The following is a 24,908-nucleotide window of genomic DNA, read 5'->3' as shown; positions in this document are numbered from 1 at the left end:
AAAGACTCTTGGAGCATTTAGTTGCAGCACAGACCCAAAGAATTGCATGCCAGAAGCAACTTTTTCCCTGCAGCTACCACCTGCAAAGGACAACAGAATGATGTTCACTGTTCTTCCTCCCCTTTGACCTTAAGCAGCTCCATGATGTCCCAGATGCTTATTTCAGGCATCATCTGGGATCAGGTTTCCCTCTTGCTTTAGTCCCATTTCAGGAGATGGTCTCTGAGTACATTACAGCAGAGTGATAAAAAGCCAAATAGAAATGCATGTGATATTCTCTCAGGAGCACAGTCAGCATGTAAAACAAACAAAGGGATGAGTGGAAGCAAGCTGACAATTGCCAAGAGCAGTTTGGATGACTTAGTGTTTACTGTCTTGTGTTCTGTGGAATTTTGCAATGCCAGTGGGAATGGTAACTGAAGTAAAAGGAATGGTGGTGTGTACATCTATTAAAAATTTGTGATTCCCTCTAAGTTGCAGCACTGAAATTTGATTAAACCTCTGGATGCTATTCATGATTCTTTGGTACAATGAGAAAAACACTTGGTGGATTTTTCTCATGTAACATAATTTTGGTTTAGGACATTCCAAAAATGACTCAATGTTGGCTGTCACTAAGCTGCCAGCTGCCTTGCTGTTTGAGTGCTGTCTGTTTTAGAGGAATGCAGCCAGAGCTGAAGGGGTGTGGTACTTCTGGGGACAAATATTGTTGTGGAGTTGAACAATAATTTTGCATATTATATTATTAATCCAGTGTAGTTGTACATCTCAGGAAACCTGGGCTACTGCTTTTTGACAGAGTTGGGAGTGTGTATGATTTAATTCTGTAGAACGTCTTAAAACCCCCAACAACTGAAATTATCAGTTTAAAATACTAGTGTTCTTGTCAGAACAAGCACTCTTCTACCAAACTTTGCTTTTGTCCCTTAGCTGATAGGAGATTTTCTCTCTGGCCACCAGCAGCACTGCCGTGTCTTCAGTGCTGGCTGGAATACGATGTCAAAAAGCTGCTGTTTCATTTATGGGATGTTAAATCCATGTAGAATTGAATGCTGGAGTGTCCCCTAACAGGTGCAGGTCAAGGCTGCCGTGCTGTGGCTCTGCAGCCAGGCTGTGGCACATGCCATCCTCAGGACTGGGACAGTACTCGGGGCTGGGCCTGCTGCTATCCAAATCATGTCTCACTGCTTGATTGATGGTCTAATTGCAAAACACTGCAAAGCAAGTTAATGCCTTCTCCCTAAAGGATCATGTTAATTTCTGCCTCTTGTAATTTAGGTTGTGTATTTTGCCAGTCAAGAATGATAGTAGTGCTCTGAAGAAATTAATTATGTGTACAGTAGGTCTGTAAAGGTAGTAATTAGTACATAATAGTCTGTAACTACTGGGATTGTTCCAATACAGAATTCATTATCCATCCAACTTGCCTCAAGGGAAAACTTCTCCATCGGGGTCCTGTTGCTTTACAATTAGAGTTTTAAAATACAACTCCACAATCATTTCCATATGTTTTCAAAACTGAAGTAAGGTCTTAATAGCTGAGTGGTATTTTTCACATTTTGGGAGTTTGAGTGGGAAGGGACAAGAGAAAAGGCCAACTTCCATGGCAGCTGTAACTGAACAAAACACGAACTAAATGTTCAGGTTTTGATTTGCTGTATATAATGTATAGAATTTGTATATAGGTAATGTGTATATATAATGTATCTAAAGAACATATGATAGGTCAGTGCACCATTCAACTTGAAGGAAAATTCTTTTCATTCATTTGCATTTGGGACTTGTAAATACAAGGAGCAGCAATTAGTACTTTTAGGAAATGGCTGTGAATTTGCTATGCTGAGAAGCCCAGATCTAATTCAGCAGAGAACTTCAGAATTTCAGGCTTTCAGGGGATCCAGCTGTGGCCAGATTTCCTCTGAGCCAGCTGCATTTGTAGGTGTGAGGCAGCAGGACTGAGCTGCATGCACCAGTCTCTGTGTTCAGCATGGCTGTGTTGCACTAGCTCAGCTACCTGTGCTGCTGTGTCAACAGAAAAAGGAAGAAACCCTCTGAACACGCCAGGAACTGGTGAACACACCAGGACTGCAGGTGGCTCCCTTGGCCTGCCGCTGCTTCAGGCTGAGCTGGTCTGGTTCCCTTCCCTCCCCGGCCTCTCTTTGCAGGAGGCTGGGCTCCAAAGCAGGGGAGGAGCAGCTTGGCACTGTGGGGTCACCCAGGGCTGTGTGGCAGAGGAATTTCATTTCCTTGGCTTGCACACCTAGGTCATCAGTCTTCGGATCTGTTTCGCACAGAAGTGCAGCAGATTGGTTTGTTTTCATCTCTGGATGTGTTTGAAATTGTTGTTTTTCAGCAACAGAATAAATTCAAGTACCATAAAGGAGGAGTGAGTTATTAGTTTACTATTTTTCACTTTCCTTTTCTCCACTGGATTTATCCAGTAGGTAAAATCTCAAACTCAAGGGTGAAAAAAGCTTTGCACGATTTAAATAAACTGCTGCCTGAAATTATTACCATCTTGCATAGATTTATATATGTTTATCTCTCTATTTTGATATATTTTATGTACATTTTTTTAATTCTTAAATCATCCTAGAGTTATTTTAGAGTCCAAGTCTTATTTCCAGAGCATCAGAACCCATTTCATTCATCACAGGACAAGAGGACTGATATGAGTGTAGTGTTCAGAAGGGTCTAAAAGAAAGCAAAAGTTCCAATTAGGAGGTAAAGATTGTAAATATTAGTTCTTAATATTCTATTTCAAATAACATTTTAATGCACTCACCTTTAATAACTTCATTTCTATGTCAAAGGTAGTTTGTAATATGGAGTCACTAAGAAAACATAATTTATTTTGATAAAACATACTATGTAAAATAGATGTCCTGTTGGTGTGACCTACTAACTGTAGTTGTTTTTATCATGTGACAGTGAATGAAGAATATCCCAGATTGAAAAATAAAATCTATTTAGACTTTTTCAGAAGTCAGGCTCAGTGTCAGTTGTGCTATTTTTGTCTTCTTTTTCCTGTGAAATCTTATTTATACAACACTTTCAGAGTGCTCATGCTTTGGGGTTGGACAGAGGCAGGAATTTCACTGCAGGTCTCAGTGTGGCACACTTTGACTGTGTCTCTTAGGACTCTGCTTTTAAAACTTTGTGGTAGATTGCCAAGGGGTAAAAAATCAAGAGGGTGGGTCAGATGGATGCCATTTTCCTCTCTCCAGTTTGTTACTGCCAGAGCCTGCCTTCTTTCCTTCTGCAGCAGAGTTAGAGTTTTCTCAGAGCGCTGTTGTTCCATAAGAGGGTTCTGAGAGAGAAGTTTGGACATTATCCTAATCAGCATTACAGAAAGAACTGCAGTAATTGCACCTTCAGAAAATCAAATACCAACAGCCTGTGTGTGAATGAAATTGTATTCAGATGAGGAGACAGGTGGGAAGTGGTTTGAGGTCTGGGCTATTTGAAAGCTGCTGTCATTATTCATGGATTGCTTGGAGGTACAGCATAATGTATTCCCCACAATTGCTGCAGAAATGGAGTTCATTTCAGAATCAGCATTCTGTCTGTTCTGAATCCAGGTCAGATGCTCTAACGTGGAGGCCATTCCTTCAGTTTTACTTTAATTGGCAGTGCTTAACCCTTTTGGAGCATCACTGGGGCAGGTGAGAGCTCCCCACTGGAGATGTGAGGAGCAAGGATCTGAAATGAGGAATCCTGCTGGTTCCTGAGTGACTGGAGTAGTTCTGCAGGTACAAACTGATTATCCACCTGCCTTGTCAGTGCCACGTGGCAGACTGAGATTGGAGGGGCTCTCCTGTGTGTGTGTGTGCCTGCTGCAAGGCCATCTTTTGGTTAAGAAATCTCTGGCACTGAAAAACTTCTGAAAAATATTAGTAACAAAGCCCCCACCTCTGATTTTCTGCAACTTTCAATTAGTAATTTTGTCAGAAAGCTTCACTGGAAGAATTTGAAGAGAATTTAAATAGAGTTGGAGTGGGGACAGACATGTATTGTCTAAAAAAACCCTCTTCTATGTATTTATAACAATGTTGTGACTGAGTTGTCTTAGTAATGTGTTATATTTTAGGTGGTTGCTTACAGAGTTCTTGTATTAATTTGTTATACCTCAACTCTCAGAATATGAAAATCTTGAAGAGGAAAGATGGAACAGTTGTGACTATAAAAAAAGCCCAGGGAAGGTGAATTCTCAAGGGCATTGGGTTTTTCCTACAGAGGAAATTGGTCCAGTGGTTTTTTCCCAACCTTTTTGTTGGCTCCCATTAGGGAGGTGTGAGAATCACTGCTGGAGACACACAGACAAGTGTTCATTACCCACACATTCCAGGAGTCTGGAATTCCAGCCCGCTGTGTGATCACTCTGGTAGGAGCTGGTGCCTTCTGTACCTCCTCCACGCTCATTTTTCTCGGGAGCTGGAGCTTTTGTGTGTATGAGCTTGCTAAAATCCAGCAGGGGAAGAAAGGCAGCTCTGCATCCCCAACTGTCTGATTGAGGCTCGGTGATGCAGTGCTCAAATAAAGCCCAGCACTTTTAATGAGGAGCTGAGGACAGAGACACATGTACTGGCACTGCAGACACAGGGATTGTGTACAAAGACTAATTAGCATGAAATATGAATACATTCATGAAGTAGTCTTGATCTATAATGCTCTTACAGAGAGTATTTTTTTTATGAATTTGATGAAAAAGAAATTCAGAAGCTGAATTGAAAAAAAGAATCTGTGTTGAACTGCAAAAAGAAATGGGGTTTGTTTGTTTTTAAACAAATAGAAATCTATATTCCTGGAATAAAAACCCCTCTGTATGAATAAATAAAGAGATTAGACTGAGAAGAATGCTTTCTCTAATGTCAAAACAGAAAGAATAACCTGCAAAAGATGCTCCTCTTCAGGTATGCAACTGATTTTTCATGGGAATTTAGGTTAGATATTCTAAATATGTATTTAATGTGAATCTAGTTCCTCTCAACATGGAGTGTTCAAGGCCAGGTTGGATGGAGCTCTGAGCAACCCTAGTGGAAGGTGTCCCTGTCCATGGCAGGGTTTGGAACAAGATGATCTTTAAGGTCCCTTCCACCCCAAACCGTTCAGGGATTATAGGATGAAATCATTCTGTGCCTTTGACAGCACTCCTTTGTTCAGTGAGCTGTTAGGATTATCCTCTGTGGCAATTCTCCTCAGGTGTGGCTTCTCTTTCACCTGCAGGAATTGCTGTCTGTGAATGTTCATGAAATGCACCGATGGTGAGTTGGGGATCATTTCTGGCTCTGTGCAGAATGGTTTTGTAACCATTCCTTTTGCCTTCTGATGTGGTTGGAGCTGCAGATCCATTTTCTGGCAGCTTCCTCAGTGTTGCTAAAGGGAGCTCCAGCTGAGTGTTCCAGTGCAGCTTCTTCAGCTGAACATTGCTGGGGATTTGTGACCCGAGTGAAGGAGGGGAAGAATAAAAACTCCAGAGGAAAGGATGGGGAGCAGACCAGCTACTTACCAGGACAGTTGGTGCTGACTGTTAAATGGCTTATGCACCAATATTTCACTCTGCTGAAAACTTCCAGCAGAGTTCTAGGAATAACAATGTATTTGCTTAAATAAATAAAACCCCACTGTAAACAAAGCCACGGTTATAAGCAAAATTGATGGTCTTACTTGTAAAATAGTTCTTTCAAGGCTGCAATAAAGAGCTGCCCCCTGCATCTCTCAGCAGAACCACGGTTAGCACGTCCTGCACTTCCTCCTAAATCTACTTTCTATCAAAAGAAATAGAATGTGGTTTTTTTTTTTTCCTGCAGAAGCATAAACTGACAAAATGTGTCTGATTCATGGCCCGGTTCCACTTGCTCACTGTGCTGACCTGCAGTGATTCTGTGTTTGTAGAAAAATGATGCCCTCTCCACGGATTTGATGTTTTATGTGCAAAACTGTTTTTTCCTTTCTTATTGCTGACCAAAAAACCCCAAAAAAATGTCATCTGCTGTTGACATGGAACATTTCTCTGAGTGATAGTTGCTTCACCTGTAATGCTGTTCCAGGCTGCTTTGGACAGAATAGCTGCTCCTGCAAGAATTTCTGCCATTTATAGTAGAGCAAGGATAGTTCTGTTACCTACATGAATAAAGGTTCTTTGGAGAAAGAGACATTCAAAAGCTATCTAAAGGATTAAAAGTTAACAATCATGCTATTAAGTTTCTGAATTCATTGAGAAATTGAAAATACTAGGTACATAGGCATTAGTAGAGATAATAACAAAAGTATCAGCTTTTTGAATTCCTTATTAATCATCTCAAATGGATGTAAAGCTATAATTACAACTCTCTATATTGTGTGTCTTCTGCAACGCGAGAAACTGAAATATCTCTGAAACTTCTTCCTTTCAGGTGCTTTATTCTGTTCTGTAAGGTGGGAATGTAATTATTGTAGGATACTGCTGCTGAATCATTTCCCACTGTGGAGAGGCCATGGCTTAAGGGCTTTCTCAAAGCAAGGAGTCCACATGGTGAAAGTCAGTGTGGAATTATCCTCCAGTTGCATATTCTGAATGGGAGTACCTGTGGAGTGGATGTCAGGGTTTTCTGTGGCATTTTTTTTGTGCTTTCATTGAAGATGAGGATCATTAGCACAGAGACACTGCCTTCTTAATGAGTCACTCCAGCCAAGACTGGCTCGTGTTGGTGGGATAAAAGGTGAGCAGAGCACAGGTGCTAAATTCAGGGTGTCCAGTGGATCCTGCCTGTGCAGAGCGTGCTGAGGGTAGCAGTGGAGCCTGCCGTTGCTGCTGAAGGTGAGAGACTGGGAGCTGTGTGTTCTGCACTATTTTTGGTCTGCTACAATGCAAGCAGCTTAATTTAGTACCCTGTGGGTCCCCTAGGACTAATGCTGTGATGTGGCAGTAATTTATCTCGTGTGTCTTGAAGGCAGATAATCATTGCCTGGGTGTTCTCTGGCACCTGGGTGTGCTCACAACACTTTGGGAACCAAGAAAGCTTTTCCAAGGTAAATCTAAGGTGGTGGCAATGCACCCAACCCTCCAAGGCTGACTGCAGGCTGGTTGAGCCCTGCATTTCATCTTCAGCAGGTGACTGAGAGCAGCTGCTCAGTCCAAAGAGTAAATACACGTTGATACATAGGAAATGTCTGCTGCTGGATGTACACAGAATCAATTAAACAGGGATCCTTCTCAGCTGCCAGCAGCTGATGTTTTTTCCAAGCCAGAGGTCACATCTTTACACGTAGTAAAATCTTCATTGTGTTTTGTCTTCAGTGAACTCAGGATCTTCCAGCATTTATGACCTTGCCATTGCACTTCTCAGTATTTCAGACAGATGTGTTGTTTTGCAGAGTTTTAACCCTGCTGCTTCTGGTCATCATGGTTTGCTGCCTCCTTTTTCTCTCACTGAAAGTCTCATTAATAGCTAATTTCTATTTATTTCTCTGTGTTTTCAGAGACTGCCCAAAGGGGCAGGCCCAAATAGTGCCTGACTCTCAGAAGGTGCAGTAAAACACCCAGAAATGATCAGTGGGTCCCCCCCTTTACTGAGGGGCACTCCCAGGTGTGCTTGTCACCAAACAGCTGCCTGTTTGTGTTTCAGAGTGCCATCAGAACGCCAGAAACGCTGCAGTGTCCCAGCATGCTGAACCTGCTGGGATGACCTTGGCAAGGTGGCCATCAGTCAGAGTGATGGGGACAGTGGGCAGTGCCTCTTCCCTGGGCAGCCCTGGATGTGGCTGTGGCTGCTCAGAGCCACCAGTTCTGCCCCAGGGGCTGGGGGAGCCCTGTCCCAGCGTTGGTGCTGTGTCACCATCATATTTTCTGAAAAAAATCCTCTTTGCCCAGGATTCTTCTCCTGGGAGGCTGAGAAGCCTCAGAGAGGAATGAAAGCAATAATTATCTGATTGCTCCTCCTGCGTGTGCTGCTCTGCAATGTGGTCTGCAGATTGTTGACCAACAGGTGCATGTAGGGTTGGTTCCATGTGAACTGTGTTTATTGATGGCCAACCCCTGTCCAGCTGTGTCAGCACTCTGCAGAGTCTGGAGTTTTCATTGTTGTTCTTCTTATGCCTTCTGTCTGTAGCCTTTCTCTGTTCTTTAGTATAGTTTAGTAGAGCATTTCTTGACTGGAATAGAATTCATAGAGTTCATATAAAAAAATTCTTATAATATAATTTGTATAATTCATATAATATAATTCATATAATATAATTCATATAATTAATATAATTTGTATAATATAATTTTTATAATATAATATAATTCATATAATGTAATTTGTATAATGTAATTCATATAACATCATATAATTTGTATAACATCACAAAATATAATTTATATAACATCATATCATGTAATTCATATAACATAATATAATTCATATAACATCACAAAATATAATTCATATAACATCGTATCATGTAACATCATATAATAGAATTTCTGTAACATCACACAATATAATTTCTATAACATCATATCATATAATTCATATAACATAATATAATTCATATATCATATAATATAATTCATATAGCATCATATAATTCATATATAATCATATAATGCCATAAAATAATGTCATATAATGCCATAAAATAATATCATATCATGCCATAAAATAGTAAATTAGCCTTCTAAGGCCAGGGAGTCAGAGTCACTCATTCCCTCCTCGTGCTGAGGCCCGTGCTGAGGCTGGGAGGCTGCTTGCTGCAGCTGCACACAGCTCTCTGGATTTATTTGATACTGCCCACCACAATGCCTCTCTTTTATACGGGTGTTTATGGAGGACTGATTTCCCAGCATTTTATCCTTATTTCTATTGATCAGCTATCAAAGCTCTGCTTACCAGGCAACCTCATGGGGTGCTGAGTTTTACTGCTGAAATTAATGGGTTCTATTAAGGCAGATCATTTGCCAATTATTTTATTATTATCCTTTTACCCTGTGAAGTTCTGCTTTGGCCCTGATGCCTATGAAAGCTTCTTTTTGAGTTCTGTGAGTTCACTATAACAATAAATGCCAGCTAATCTTATTTATTTATTTATTTTACTCTAAATGGGAGAGTAGAATTCTTTTAACTAAACATAAAATCAATTTCTTGTGTACTAACTCAGTGGAAATGTAACATTTTGTATTTGATTGTAGGGCAGAGTGTATAACCAGGGTGGACTAAATTACACTAAAAAGTCAAGCAATTTGGAATTCATATGTTTTAAGTATTTTACATGCATGTTTATTTAAAACCTTGTTGATAGAGCAATGCTTCAGAAATGAAGAGAATACTAAAATGTCTCTTTGGACATGAGTATTTTACTTAGTGTTTCAATATTTGGTCAGGATTGTTAAATGTCAGCTATCACAGTGACAGAAGAAATCAATTTATCTCTTCATTTTTACTAATATTTTAGTGTGTTCCATTAAACACCACTATCTAATTAACTTGACTGTATAAAGGGATTTTTGGATATTGGGATTTTAGCTTCATAATTTGGAAAGTTCCTTTGGAAAATGTGATTCCCATAAGTGTGTTTGTTTGTGAAGGTGAGCTTTTTATGGGCTTCATCAAGGGAAACAGTAGGTGAATAATAATTTAAGAGATATCTAGTTATTAGACTTCTCATAGTAATAAAAGAAAATGAGTTTGTTAGAATCTTGGTAAAATATGACAGCAGTTTAATGACTTTTTTTTTCTGGGTCTTGATACTTTTTTTTTTTTACTTTTGAAAATTGTATGGACAAGAAACTCATCAGAATCTGGGAGCTAATTGCAGCTGTCCTGTCTCAGTTTGGTGGTGCTGGTGGCCTGATGTCAGAGGAAAAAATACAACTGGGCCATGTGGCTGTTGAAATTAGAAACGCTATTATGGGCAGCATTTCATTGACGTGGCAAACATCTCCTCTGCCCCACGTGAAAGCTTCCTGTGAGAGTTCTGAAATGCAGGGATGGCATTTCAGAGTGCCCCCACAGCCCCAGCATCTGCCAGCCCTGGGAGCTGCTCCAGCACCTCCAGGGACAGCCTGGGATGGTGACAAGGGGACAAAGGGGGTGCACGGTCTTGGGGTTTCTTCATTTCAATATTCATGGGAAAATGGGAGAGGAGAGGTCTGGAAAAGGCCTCAGGGTTTTATTCCAGCTTCTCAGAGCACATCTCCAGCACAGTAAATGGTGCCCAGGGAGGGTATTTTCAGTTTAATCCTTGTTTGCCTGCTCTTGTTTGAGTTCTAATGTTCATCTGTGTTGCCGTGGCCGTTTGTGTGTCATGAATTGTTAATATTTGCTTTTACTGGCTCCCAGCAAAGGCAGCATCTTCCCCAGGCCAAGCCAGTTGTGCCATCAGGTGTGGGTGTGTTTGGGGTTTTCTGTGTGTGCATGGCGAGAGGAGTTGTTTTGGTTGTTGTGTTTTTTGGATTTTTTGTGGCCCAGGCATCTCCTTGGTGCTGTTGACAGAAAGCTGAAAGCCATCCCAATGCCAAGTGGGTAACGGAGTCCACTTCAGCTGTACAAGTTTGCTGCACAAGTTCCTGCTAGGGATTGCCAATTAGACTATTTACAGTCATTTTAGGGCAATTTTAACAGAGCAAGGAATATTTCATGTGAAATTAATAGTAGTCATTAAATGTGGTGGTCAAATAAAGTAGCAATCAATTATACAAACAATTAATAGGAGTACAGATCCCCTGTTACTTTTTTTGCAAAACTAATTTGTAAAACTAAGTTATGATCTTTTTTATTCTTCCACAGAGCATAATTTGTTGGGTTGATGCCACTTCCTTCAGCTTGATTACATTAATTAGGCAAAAAACATACAAGATTGCAAGAGGTTCCATGTTTTTTTCCTCCCTGTTAGTTTTATTTTTTATCTTGAGAGCTCAGTGTAAGATTTGCTTTTAGATCAATTGCTTGCTTTGTAATAATTCTTTTTTTATTGCTGTACCAGGTATTGAGCTCTTCTGATTGCAGAAAGGACAGAGTGACAGCAGGAGTGCTTAATTAATTTTGCTTCAGGAATTGGTAACTGAGTGATTTTAGGTGAACTGAAAAATGCCAGGTGGCATTGGGAATAAACATGAGATCCCACAGCTGCTGCCTGAATTGACAGGAGGCGTGGCTGACATCTGCTGATGCTCTTGCATTTCTCTCTGGATATTTGGGGAAACTGTTTGCTGGTTGTCAAAGTTGGAGCCCAAGTGACAGAGTGAAGCTGTAAATGAGTTTGGATGCCAAAGCACCTTAATCCCAGTTCCTGCAGTGGCACATGCTCCGCAGGGGGGCTGCAGGATCCAGGAGAGGCTGTGCCTGCAGCTGGGTGAGCTGTGGCCTCTGCCAGAGCCTCTCCTTTGGATGCTCTGGGTGTTGTGTGTCCCTGCATGCAGGACTGCCTGGGCATTGCTCCTTGGTCGCTGCTCTGTAGAACTCACCCTGTGGCTTTCTCCTTGCTGCCAGCACCAGGGCTCTGCTTGTGCAGGTGACAAGGGACAGGAGATGGCTTTAGGTTGCACCAGGGGAGGTTTGGATTGCATCTCAGGAAAAAACACCTTCACAGAAAGGGTTGTCAAGCTGCATTAAGCCAAGCTGCCCAGGGAAATGGCATCCAGGAGGTGTTCAAAGGTTTAAACACCTCCTGGAGGTGTTCAAGGCCACCTGGTGTGGGACTGGAGCACGTGGAGCTGAAGGTGGTGGTGCTGCTTGGACTTCAGGGTCTTGGAGGGCTTTTCCAGCCTGAGCCATTCCACGAGGGCATGGGCACGTTTGCACTGGTGATGATCAGCAGGTTGTTTGTGCAGTTTGGCTTGAGCTCACAAGCTTGGTCAGAGCTCATTCTGCTGCCTCCAGCCAGAGCTTGGGCACGGTTCCTCTGCTCCCCCAGATGTTCCTCTGCTCCTGCAGGAGGCTGGAGGAAGGTCAGGCTGTGCCCTCAGCTCCCTGTCCCTGGGTCATTCCAGCCTGGGAATGCTGTGGGCACACCAAGGGACACCCTGGGGTGGGCGTGTTGCTGAGGGAAAAGAACAGCAGCAAATTCGAGACTGCTTTGTGTTTGACTTCCCTCCTGCTCCCTTCATTTCACTTCTATTTCCATTTCTGAGTTTCTAGGACTAGCACAGCAATGGGAGACTGCCAGTAGCATTCCAAGGTGAACAATTTAGCCAGAAGTTTTGAAGTTATTTTGTTGAAGTTGTTTTTTTTGAAGTTGTTTTGAGAAGTTTTACTGTGTTGCAACAGAACTTGCTGCACTTTTGTGCTACAAATTACTTTCTAATATTTTGGTGGCATTCCTAGCTCTTTATTTCATTTTTCTATCAAGTCATATCACATCAGGAGTTTTTAATTTTTTTTTATTTTGGGAGGGGGATAAATTCAATGTAATTATTACTTTCAGCTGCTCAAGTCTTCTCTTGTGTGTGTAGTTCACATCCCTTGCAACTGTATGTACACTTAATTTTTTTCTCCTTCCCTCCCGTACTAGCCATAGTTCTTCTCTCAGGTGGAGGCAGTAACAAAGCAGTTCATTTCTTTTGTATGTTTACTTCTGCTGCCAAATACCAGTAAATGCAATTGGGAAGCCACTTGCCAGATGGAAATGAGATGAAATTACTCGTTCATTTCCCATGACAATATAAGGATGTTTTTGTTCACCGTGTGAACAGACTTGACAGAAATTGGAGACTTAGGCCCATGTTAAGATGGGCTAAAGTTCACCTAAATATCTTTCTCCATGCTGTAATTCAATGTAATTCTTTTTAGCTCCCTTTAATTTCATCCTCATCGTATTCATGACTGACAGTTTTTGCTGTTAATTCTTTATTAAAATTATTCATTGATAATTTAAAGAAAGAAGGGAATTTCATATGAACTGGACATTTCAGCTCATAATAAAATGCTTTAACAGCTTCAATATCATTAAATAAAATGATATATATTTCAAAAAATTAGTCATGGCCGCTTCAAATGCTATTCAGTAACCAAATTAATGAACAGGTGTAAAATGATAATTTTCAAGAATAATGTATTCTTCCTTTTTTTTTTTTTTACTACAGAAGTACAAAAGTACTGATGGCAGGATTTTTTCCTAATTAAGTCTCTAAAGTATTTCAACCTGTTTATGTATTTTCTTTGCCATGATTGTCATTAGCCTTGCTTAATGTGTTTTAAGCTTACATAACGTTTTGTTTAGGTTTGTGTGCCCTGGCTGGGCTGGGAGGGTTTCAAGCAGGGCACTTGCAGAGGGATTAGAGGAGTTCCCAGCAGAAGGAGTCACTGAAGGCACAGCTGGAGCTGCCCATGCACTGGGAAATGCCAGATCAACAGCTAACAATGCCTTGCAGCTTCTTGCATCAGCTTCTTCCCTCCAACACTCATAAACAAATGTATTATTGCTAACTTAATAGAGCTCTAAATTAGGAAAAAGTAAGTTATGTAGTGCTGGTGTTTACATCTGTGGTTGCTGATTCCAGAAAGAATCTGTGTGTGCTGAAGGGCAGGGGCTCTCCTGGCTTTGTCATGGTGGCTGTCCTTCCCTGTCCCTCTTCTGTCTGTCTGTCTGAGGTCAAGTAGAAGGAAAAGCCCACCCAAAACCTACAGGTGTAACGGGGTGAGGTGACTGTGCACGGGTGGCCCAGCAGTTGCACTCCTCAGAACACACTCCCTGCTCCAGACCTGTTCTTCCAGGGCTCCATTGCCTCATCAGGAGTGCTCAGAGGGCAAGGAGCATTCCCTTCTGCTGCACCTTTGGTTTTAAGCTCTGGCCGTTTCTGCCATGCAAGCCTGGCCATGGCAGCAGCAGCTCTTGGTGCTGTCTGTAGGACTTGGTTTGGAAACAAGCTGATTTGGAATGGAGATGTGAGCCAGTGCCATTATCAAAGTGCTGTAATGAATAATCACAGCGCTGAACTCCAAGGTCTGTATGAAGTAATACAGCTGCTTTAGCTTCCAGATTGATTTTTCATCTTGCTTTGCTGAGCTGCCCTGTGCTGTCTGCTGTAAAATCCTTCTTTCATCTCTGCCTTTGGTTCTGTGGCGTCAAACCAAAAAGTGTCTTATCTTTGAACAGGCACTTGTGAAAGGAGAGCCTGACGAGGGGCTGGAGGTTGGTCAGCAGTGGTGCATTGAGTTCTGCAAAGTATCAAGTCTCTTTTTAATTGAGTTAATTATTTTTCCACATTCCATAATCCGTGGTTGTGTTACAGTTGAATCACTGCTGGAATGGATTGTGTGAGCAGAGCCTCTGGCAGAAGGGGGATGAGCTTTGGAGAGCTCTCTGGTGCTCCATGTCATCTCCAGCATGGCTGAAACAGGGTGGAGAGATTCTAGGAGCTGTCCCATCTAGAAACTTCAGTAGTGTCTCTTTCTGCCTGTGAATTTGGGCTTGGTAAGATTGGTGTTGATGCTGTATTGTGGCTTTAGTGCAGTCACATAAGCATTGGTTCTAGTGTTTCTCTGGTTTTTGTGAATTGGCATAAAGTGAACTTTAAAATCTCATGTGTGGGAAGATAGAACTTTTTTGAAAGAAGATTTCCTCTGGCCTTTTTCAAGTAGAAAAAATTTACTTTAACCTTAGACATCTGATGTTTGTTCAATGGATGATCTATAAGTAGTGGTGTTGCAGCCCTTCAGGCCTCAGTAGGTCAGAGTAGCCATGGTTTGTTCTGAATGTGTGATGTGCTGTGGTTTAAATGTAACTCCTGATTTTACAAGCAGTGGAGGAGTGCACCTGCGCCCAGGTGAGGAGGGGTGATGAGGGAAGCTCCTTCTGTGCCCTGTACAGGCAGAGTTCCTGTTGTGAATTCTGCCTCAGCTCACCCTCTGTGTGTCTATCAAATATTATGTGTTTAAACCCCAAACCACTTTTCCTTTTTTGGTACTGTAGCAGCTGAATAACTGAATGCCTGTTCTGCATCGGGCTGCTGCAGCACCTTTGCCCTTGAGCTCCTGCTCACAGAGGTGTTTGTCCCTTGTTCTTTCTGACTTGTGTGAATTACCACTGTAGGAAGAAAGTTTCCTTTCTGTGAGGTGATATTTGGTAACAAAACCATTTATTACTCTTGTTTCCTTTTAAACTGTGACTTCTGCAGTCTGCAAGCCAGGGAGCCGGGTGTGTATTTTATGCAGGTTTGTCCTTGGTGCTCCCAGCTTCTGAGGACCTGCTTGTGGTGTTCAGAGCTTTAAAGACTCAATCCTTGGAGGTCTGCAGGGTTTAACTCTTGGACAGATCAGGTTTGCTGGTCACTCATCTTGAGTCACTCTTCTCCTCTGTCTCAGCAGACACAAGCCCAGGCTGTCTCTCTGTTGTGACAGAACAGAACTTGTAATTGCGTTTGCTGCCTGCCCAAGGGACAGCTCACTTTTAACTCTTGGGTGGCTTTTTGTTTGTGCTGTTGAGCACCTGGTCTTCTTTGCGTGTTTAATTGAGAACAGGTAGTGCTAAGGGCCTGATTCCTCCATCAGGTGTCACCTCAGGGCTCTGGGAGGAGCCCAGTGCAGCTGGGGGTCAGTGCTGGGGGATGCTGGCCTGGTCTGCTGCTGGGGGCTCAGGGCTGGCACCAGCTCCAAGCCAGCTGCTCGTGGAAGGCAGGGGACAGCAGGGGGTGCTTTGTTGTTGAATCATTTTTGTTCCCTTTGCTCTGATCTCGGCTCTTCAGAGGGAGCTGGGGCTGAGGGCGCTGCCTGGGCCTGGCTCAGTTAGAGCTGGCATGAGCGTGGCCAAGACAAAGTGATTATTCAGGGCTGCAAACCCAGCAGAATTCCTTTGTGCCAGATGTTTTCCGGGTGGTAATGGGTGTGAGGAGACAAATACCTGGTTTCTACATTATTTTATTCTATTTTTTAATTAAAGAGATTGAAACTGAGGTTTTATGTTATTCTTCACACTAAAAATTAACATTTTTTTCCTTAGGAAATACCTGTAATGAAACCCACGATGGCTCATTACAGTGCAAAAAAAAAAAAAATAGTGCTCAGAGAACAAAACTGTATTCAGTCTGCCTGAAACTTCATCTTAATTTGACTTTCCAGTTTTTCAGTTACTTTTGAATGACTTAAAATATTCATTAAGTTCAATTAATGTTAAGCACATTAAGATTCTATTCCTTCAGTGCCAAATTTGTTATGTGATATTTAAAAGGAAATAAATCCTTGTTAATGGGTTTACTTAATGCTTAAGAAAATTCTGCAAAAATTGACTGTTTTAAATTATGCAAAAAATCAGCTTATATTTTAGGTGCTTCCAATGCCACATTTCTTTCCATATGATTTAAAGTGCTGAATATAAAACTAGTGAATCTTGCTAATTTGAAAGGAATTACTCTAAAATATAAACTGTTTTCTAAGTTTTGCTCTTTATCACTGACAACATAAATAATGAAAGCATACCTTTGTTCAGTGTGATAAATATCAAATGGTTTATGTTGCTGGTTTTGGATGAAGAACTTACAAATATTATTAATGTTTCAATAGAGGGCACTCATGTGCTTCGAGGTAACAGCAAATCCCTGCATTTTTAAAAATGCTTGCAATGAATTGTAGCTGAACTGAAGTTTCATGGGGTTAAAATACATAAATATTATTTGATAATGCTTGGGAAAAATGTTCATTGTCATATTTTTATTTCTTGTTCCTTTCAGTTTTGGACATTTGCTTTGTTTGTTTGGGTATTTTACAGTAGGTGGAGGCAGTGCAGTCACTTTGCCTTGAACTGATTGTAGAAGATGTATTATTATGGCTTGCTAATGGACTTGCTGTTAGCTAAGATGGAACTGTTGTAATAATGAATAGAATTTAATAAATACCTTCTTTCCAGCCAAAAAGCCTGTAGAAGAATCAGAAGAAAAGAAAGCAGCTCAGTCAAAGAAGAAGATCAAAGAATTAAGAGTTTTGGATGGAAAATCTGCACAAAATTTATGTAAGTGATGTGAAGGCCATTAGGTCAATGTCTCAGTAGCATCTACACCTCAGTGTTCATAAATTGTCTTTTTTTGTTTGCACATGCAATTGCTTTCTCTAAAAACTGCTAATTTGAACACGAGTCTCTAATTCAGTGGTGTTTAAGTACACGTTCTGAGTTCACTGTATAACTTGGGGAAAATGAAAAAAAAGTAACATGAAAAATGATTTAATGAGTTACTGGGTTTTTTTTTGTCAGTTAATTCTCTCAATTAACTGACAAAATTACCAGCTCAGGACTGGAAGTGCAATTAATGATCAGTGATTTGGGCAGAGCACAGTGTGGGTGGGGTTTGTGGGATGGGGTTTAGGGGCCATTCCAGATTGTTCCTTCAGCTCAGAGCAGTGCAGAAATGGAGGCTCAGGGGAGGATGCTCCCAGGTAGGCTGCAGAGGTGCAGGTAAGGTGCAGGTACTGGAACAAAACCAGCCCACTTGTGCCATCCAGCTTGCTTCTCTCCTCCTTAATTACGGAGGTCAATCAATCATTAAGGGCAGCAGAGTCCTTGATTTGAATCAGCAGCACCATAAATGTCACTGGCCCAACTGTGCCCATGGCAAGTAAGTGTATAAACCCAAACGTGGGCATTGTTTAGTGCCACATCCATGAGCAGAAAATGAACTATGGCACAACTGATGGAAAACTTCGAATTTTGAAAGCACGGATGCAGGATAATCAGCTGTGGTAGTTAGGTTGAATATAAAGCACTTTTTCACAATGTTATGCTGATCCATCTGTTAAGAATTCTTTGTAGTTTACTGAATGGGGCCCTCTTGAGATTTTATAACATTCTGAGATCAAATTGCTTTGAGAGCTCCATCTTTGAAGGGTTTGCATTATGTGTGTCTCTTGAAAAAGTTCAGTTACCCTAAAAGTGGTAGAGTTAGGGCATTTTTCTTACTTTGCCCAGCTCTTCATTACCACTTTGATGTGAAATCTTTTCTAGAATATCACATAAATATCATTGACCCAACTGTAAGTGCAATACAGCTATTCATACATGGGTATGGAACCAATAAAAATAATAATAGATAAAGATATCTGGTACTGGCTGAGTAGTTCTGCTCAAGTAGGAATGCAGATGTCATTCATAAAGATAAAACTTTAGTGGAAAGTAGCATTGCTAGGGAGCAGCTGAGGCTGATTTAAAAGTTAAAATTGTTGTCATAGTTCCATTTCTTAGAAAGGAAATTCATTATAAGTCAAACTGCAGCAGTGTGCCTACCTAGCACTTGTTTATATGGGAGACTTCTTAACTGTGAAACAATTTAGATGGAGATGTGACTTTTTGAGTTGCTAGAAATGGCTTGCCTTTGTATATCCATCTTTTTTGACCTTTTTGATTCTGATGATGTATTACTTATGAATTTCAGCAATATTTTTGGGTTCCTTCCGTTTGCCTTATGAAGAAATAAAAAATATCATTTTAGAGGTTGATGAGGAGAAGCTGAGTGAATCCTTGATTCAGGTATGTGAAAACGCCTCTGCTTTTGGTTGTAGCTCATTTTCCACATGAAAATGGCTGGAAGGAGTAAGAATTCAAGAGTAAGACAGGGCATCAGCTGCAGGGTATCAGTTGTGTTTCCTGTTCCATTGATTTCACTTCTGCTTCTGAATCTGGCCTCATGTAGCACTGAAACTGCCTTTCAGAGACCTGTTAACAGAAGAATTCCTTGGGCTTTCCCCTTCCGAAAGGAAATCTTGGAGAATTCTAGTGTTTCAGCTTGGGAGAGAAGCTGAAGCTGATTCAGGCTGGAGCATAATGAAGTTTCAGGAGGCTTCTTGTGGGAACAGCTCTGCCTGTCTCTAGTGAGAGATGAAACTCCCTGAACCTTTCGGGATCCTGCTGCAGCTCCAAACCTGTCTGTGAATCAAACCTGCTCGCAGGCTGGTTTAGTCTCATTTTGAGCCCCAGATCTCTCAGCTGCAGAGTAGAAAGGATGGAATTCAACTTCTGTCCATCCCTCTCTGATTTCCTCCCTCGAGGAGGGGAGAGCAAGTGTGCCCATGGCTCCTCGTGGTCTCTGAGGAGTGACGGAGCAGCAGGGAACCAGGGAAACCCGAAAAGTCACAAAGATTTAGCACCCAGCAATGCTGCTGTTGTTTTATTTAACATCATTCACAGATTCCTGCTCCCACACTGGATTTATCCTTTCATCCTTCCCTGTCTCCTGTTTGCACCTTCGCCCCATTCCCCCAAGGTTTTCTAAATTAATTTCTTCTTCCTTTCTTGGACCTGCAGAATGGTTATTCTGGGAACTCTGGTCTGAACTGGGTTGCCTCAGTATTTGAAAATAGGTGCAAAGCCCTAATTTTATCAAGGACTTGGTTTATTGATCAGAGATGTCAGATCAGACGATTAGGAAATCTTCAGGTTCAGTAAAACCAAAAATTCAGGGGGAGAAACAACCCCACCTTGGATAGCTGAAGTGCAGAGCAGTTTCATATTGATCTCCTCTACTACAAATACATTATTGTTTGGATTTCAACTTGTATATATATGAAAACATTATATATTAAATGCAATTTACACTTTAAAAATGCAATATTTTAATGAATTGTTTAAAAATATCATATATTAAAGGCAAATTTTATTTACTGAGTATTTCTTAAAATAAACTATTATTCAGTCACAATATAAATATTTTAAATACTTACCATATCTGTATTTTTACATCTTAACATCATACAATAACTCACAATTTTCTTTGGGGACAAAATTGAAGCAAATTCAACTTGTGCCTGAGTTCCTGTGTATTTGCCATCTGTAACCTCTGTACAATTTCAAGTTGTTGACCTTTTCTTTGTAAGGTATTTTTAAGTGTACCTTGTGTAGCGATACTTTGAATGTCTAATGATTTTAATTTTTTTTTTTTTGCTACTTTTGTCATGTTTTACACAGACCAGTTATTTCTTGATTGATATTTAATGAGCGAGATGCAACCATTGGGGCAAAAGGAGATTGTAGAGAGACAAAACTCATTGATGCTGTCAGGCCCTGAAAAATGATCCTGTAACCTTTTAATACATTCTTCAAATCAGAGACTGCAGCAGAGCAGTTGATGTCTGTATTAAATAATTGCTGCTTTGATTTGATGTTTATATCATGTTAGAGCTGCGTAAATAAAATAAACGTCCCGTAATTTCCTCGTGCATTTCCATGTTGTGGTATTTTAAGCATGTTATTTTTAATATCTTAGGTAGTTTAATGTAACAAATTTGATATAATGCCTTGTTTGTTTTAGAACCTGGTGAAGAATCTTCCTGAGCAGAAAGAACTCAATGCCTTAGCTGAATTGAAAGATGAATACAATGATCTTGCCGAGCCAGAGCAATTTGGAGTTGTGGTATGTATCAGTGCAAGGGTGAACTGCAGAGTTCCATTTTGGCACATAAAAAGAACAAATTTAAGGATAAAAAATTTTTTTTAGTGTTTTTTTCAAGACCTGCAGTAGGAAAAGTTGCTATTTCCTGGTGACAAGTAAACAAAAAAAATCTCTTTAGTATGTGTTAGGCCAGCCTGGGCAGGGCTCTCTGGTATTTGTGGGGTGCCCTGATGAAGGCAGGGATGATCAATCTGACTCCATGTTCTCAGAAGGCTCATTTATTATTTTATGATACTATAATATATTAAACAATACTAGACTATACTAAAGAATACAGAAAGGATGCTTACACAATGTTAAAAAGACAATAATGAAAACTCGTGACTCTCTCCAGAGTCCTGACACAGCTTGGCTCTGACTGGCCAAAGAGGGAAAACAACTCCCAGCAGAATGCAGTGAAACAATCACCTGTGGGTAAACAATCCCCAAACACATTCCACACGAGCACAGCAGAAGCAAATGAGATAATATTGTTTTCCTTTTTCTCAGAGGCTTCTCAGCTTCCCAGGAGAAAAATCCTGGGCAAAGGGATTTTTCAGGGAATGTGGATGCCACAGGGCTGTGACCAACCAGACTGGAAGCAGGTCACCCTTAGGGTCATTTCCTGTGTCCACCCCTCAGATTCTGGGTGTTTTTCTGGGAGCAATTACAGTATAGCATTAGAAACAACAGGCACTCCTGTGCCACACCAAATCTTTTGTCTGCCTGTCTTGCCTTGGATGTTTATGAAACAGTTCTGAAGAACCCTCTGCCTTCAAGCAGATACATTTCCAGGAGCCCACAGAAGACCCGGTTACCCCTTGGCATTGACAACTGATAAATTTGTTTTGGATCGAACCCTGTAAACAGCAGGAAGAGTTCCTATGTGCATATCCATATTTTACATGTATGTATGTGTGCATACACACATCAAACATCTGTGTTTACACCAACACAAACCTGCAGAATGGCTCAAGGAGAGCTGGGAATTTATATTAGAACTGAAATTGTGCTTGTGTTCTGTTCCTTGCAGCCCTTTCAGTCCCTGGATCTGTTCAAGAGCAGGGCTACCAGAAGGGCTGGGTCTCTCAGCAAGGAAATTCCAGCGTTTGCAGGAATTCTTTCATCCATGCCTGGGGGTGAGGGGGGGACCCTGAGTTCTGTGCCAGCCCTTGGGAATCACTTTCTGCTCCTGGTTTTCCAAAGACCTCAGGAGTCTTTAGGCAAATGAGCCCCTGTTTTCACTTCCCCTCTCAGCCTAGGAGATTAAAATGATGATGAGAGGCTCTGGAACGTGCTCAGGATTTATCCCCAGCTCCACAGGAGCTACGGCTGCTCTTGCTGGATTTTTAAGGCATTATGTACATTAAAATGCATTAAAACAGAAATAGAGGCCTCTTAAAAGACTTTTTTTACTAAAAAGCTCTGATTTGAGCATAATTTGGCTTCAGAAGTGGCTTTGGAGTGCTTTTTTAAAAAAAATTATTTTTCAGTTGGGGAAGTAACAGAATATGATTTGTTCTAATGAGATTTTTGGAGAGGATTTAGAAAATGAAAGATATCAATGGCTTCTTTTGAAAAACTTTAGCCTATTGATTTCCTTTTCTTTTAATAAATGGCCTAAAGTTCCAAAAATATTTTTATTTCCAAACAAAGATGAGGAATTTTGATAGAGGTGGGATACATTAATTAGCCTTACTACAAGAAGTAAAACATCGCCATTTATTGATCAGCAACAATCTAAAAATCTCTATAAATACACATTTGCTGCTTGCTTTGAAGCAATAATAGCATGCATATATATTTAAAACATAAACATCTGTATTATGCCTTTAGACAGATCAAAACTTACCTATGAATATGTGTATTGTGATATATACATATATGATATATTATTATATATATATATATCTATTTATGGGTATATTCCCTCCTACCCTAGATGTTGTCAGACAAAGTGAGAAATTCCTTGGGTTTTGTGCAGGGAGAATATCTGGAGACTGTTGAAGGGAAGTAAATGCTCAGTGGAAGAGGCAAGGTGGAGGTGTTAGGAAACCTCTGATGTTTGGGAATTCTGTTCAGTTTCCTTGGCTTAAAATCAGCCAAGAAATTGGCAGAATTGTGCATAATGACCTCGACTGAAAGGGCTGTGGAGGCATTCCTCTGTTTCACTGCTGTCAATCCCTTAGGGCCTCACCCTGATCTTTTCACTTGGATATCTCCTGCCGTGCTCCCTCCTGCTGACACAGGTCCGCTTTCCAAACACCCCCTGCCTTGCTCAGCTGCTCTTTCTGGGTCAGGATGCTAACCCCATGTCTGGGGCTCCTCCAGGATAGGATTCCTGCTGGGCTGGAGCTGCCCTGGCCTTTTCCTCTGGTATTGGAAAAGCCACAGAAGTTCCTTTATTTCCCAGCAGTCCCGGTGTGGCCGCAGTCACTGCTCCAGATTTGTGCTTCTGAGGAAACACTGACTAGAGCAAGTTGAGAGAGTTTCCAAGTATTTAATGCAACATTAATTAGCAAAAACTGCTTAATCAAACATCTCCAAATGGTGCTGTTTGCCTTATGAAGGAACCAAGTTTCCTGAAGCTTGTTTGCTTTTTCAGCTTTACCATCTGCTTTAATAAAAACCAGTACTTTGCCTTGTGGGTCCCGCTTCTGTCTCATTTTTGGAGGCCTCTAAGTGCATCACTGGTGTAAAATGCTGGGTTTCTTCTGATTATGATATCATGGAACTGCCCATTAGAGTGGAGGAAATGCAGCTGAACCTAAAGTCTTGACTGAAGTTCTTTTTTCCCAAGTGTCAAATTAATTTTGGAGTTTCTCATTAATAATAATCTTAACCTTGGCTTTAGGAATAGAAGACAGACTACCTTAAATAATATTTAAAGTGTGTCCCCTTATTTTTATGTAGATTTAGGTGTGTTAATTATTAAGATATGTTAATTGGATAATCACTTTGCCCATCAAATTTAATAAAGGTTGGAATAAGTTGCTTAAAATTTGTGTAGAAAAACCATACTTAGTAAAAGATTAACTTATTTGAAGGAACCAATTAACTTAATATTCAGCTGATATGTAAATGAAAATTAGAACTGCATTTTCATTTAGATGAATGTTAAAATCAATTATGTATTCTAATTAGTTATTGGAACTTTTTGAAGTTATATCCTGGGATGGAAAAAGGCACCACAGGTTCCTCTGAAGGCAAGTTTGCATTGGGTTGAAGCAGAGCAAGAAGCATAGATGAGCGGGATCAGCTGTGGAGCCTGGACTCGGCTGGGCAGGTGTCACCTGCCCCACACCTAAACCCTGTGTCAGAGTTCATTTGTGTATGATCTGGGGACAGCTGCAGCTTCAGGAAGGAGCTGCATTTCCACTTCAGTGCCAGCTGAACGTTTTTAGTATTGCAAAAGCATGAATTTGACTGAGGGGTGGTAAAAACGTGCATGTTCTGTGACCCTTTATTTCCTGTGTAGCCAGTCCAGCTGCCATGAGCAGTCCTGGCTGGGAGGCAGACAAAGTGGGGAGAATTGTACAAGTCTATTGCACCTCCCTTGGTGTAGAGTCATTCAGTCTTTTAAATTGAATTTATTGGCTGCTTGTTTGGCCTCATTGTAATTTTGTGAGCTGCTGCAGAATTAATCTTCCTAGAATGTTTCCAGGGGAAAAAAGGCAACTTTAATATAACATAGGTAAGAGGCTAAGTTGTCTTAGTAAGTTGACAAATTTTTATTAGAGGAATGTCAGGTTTTTCTTAGGAAGTGAGGCAAATTTAATTGTGCTTTTTGCCTTTCTCCAATAGCCTTTGATCCTTGTTTTAATACAGGGCTTGAGAATTGAATGATGATAATAAAGCATAAAGAACTGAATAAAGAACTTGATTAGGTAGAGAGTTCAGACAAGACCTTTATGAGAGCCCAGAAGGGGAAATAATGACATGCAGCCCATCACTGACAGTCAGCTGGAAAGGAAATATCCATTTTCTTGCCTCTTTAACTGTTTGCAGGGAAGCCAGTGCTTGCTGTTCCATGCACCTGTTGGAATGTTTCATTTCTTATAAACATAGATATATGCCTTTGACACTCATTTTACTTAGAGCCATAAAGAATCTGAGCTTTCCAAGTGAATTTAGGCCTTGCTCCTCACCTGATTCTCCAAGGTTGCTCCACGTTCAGTGCCTGGTCACTCCTTTCTCTGCCACTGGATTTAGAAACAGGCCCACAGAAGGGGAAACCAGGGCAGGGTGGGGCAGGAGGAACTTTAAATTTGTGCCCATTTTCTGCTGATGCCTAAAGGGCATTGCGTGTGTAAAAATGTTCTGGGCTCTAAGGAAACAACCCACATGAAAACAGCTCTTAGCGAATGATCAAGATAGTTTTAAAATATTATGTAGGTCAGGGAATGGAATTAAAACTTACTGCTGGATTGGTGGTCAGAAGCTAATAAATGATCAGTGTTCCGTGACACTACACAGGATTGAAGAAGAAAGGACACCTCTCTGAAGTTTAAAGGTTATTCTTCACAAATGTTTATGTCCCACTCTCCTGTGGGCTTGTACATGTTTTGTTGCACTCTGGTTTTGGGATCTAAAGCTT

General features: G+C 40.9%; 1 protein-coding gene across 5 annotated transcripts in view; it reads left to right on the top strand.

The window, feature by feature from the left end:
- Window positions 1-24,908, top strand: part of DIAPH2 (diaphanous related formin 2) — a 174,449-nt gene that overhangs the window by 42,543 nt on the left and 106,998 nt on the right. For all 5 annotated transcript variants that reach the window (XM_038122767.1, XM_038122765.1, XM_038122764.1 and 2 more), the window contains 3 exons: window positions 16,804-16,905; window positions 18,320-18,414; window positions 20,192-20,293. In XM_038122767.1, the coding sequence (XP_037978695.1) occupies window positions 16,804-16,905; window positions 18,320-18,414; window positions 20,192-20,293 (299 nt within the window). The remainder of the gene's footprint in view (window positions 1-16,803; window positions 16,906-18,319; window positions 18,415-20,191; window positions 20,294-24,908) is intronic.

Source organism: Motacilla alba, chromosome 4A (assembly GCF_015832195.1).
Source record: "Motacilla alba alba isolate MOTALB_02 chromosome 4A, Motacilla_alba_V1.0_pri, whole genome shotgun sequence".
NCBI lineage: Eukaryota > Metazoa > Chordata > Aves > Passeriformes > Motacillidae > Motacilla > Motacilla alba.
The sequence above is the reverse complement of the archived record's forward strand: the minus strand, read 5'-3'. Positions and strand labels throughout refer to the sequence as shown.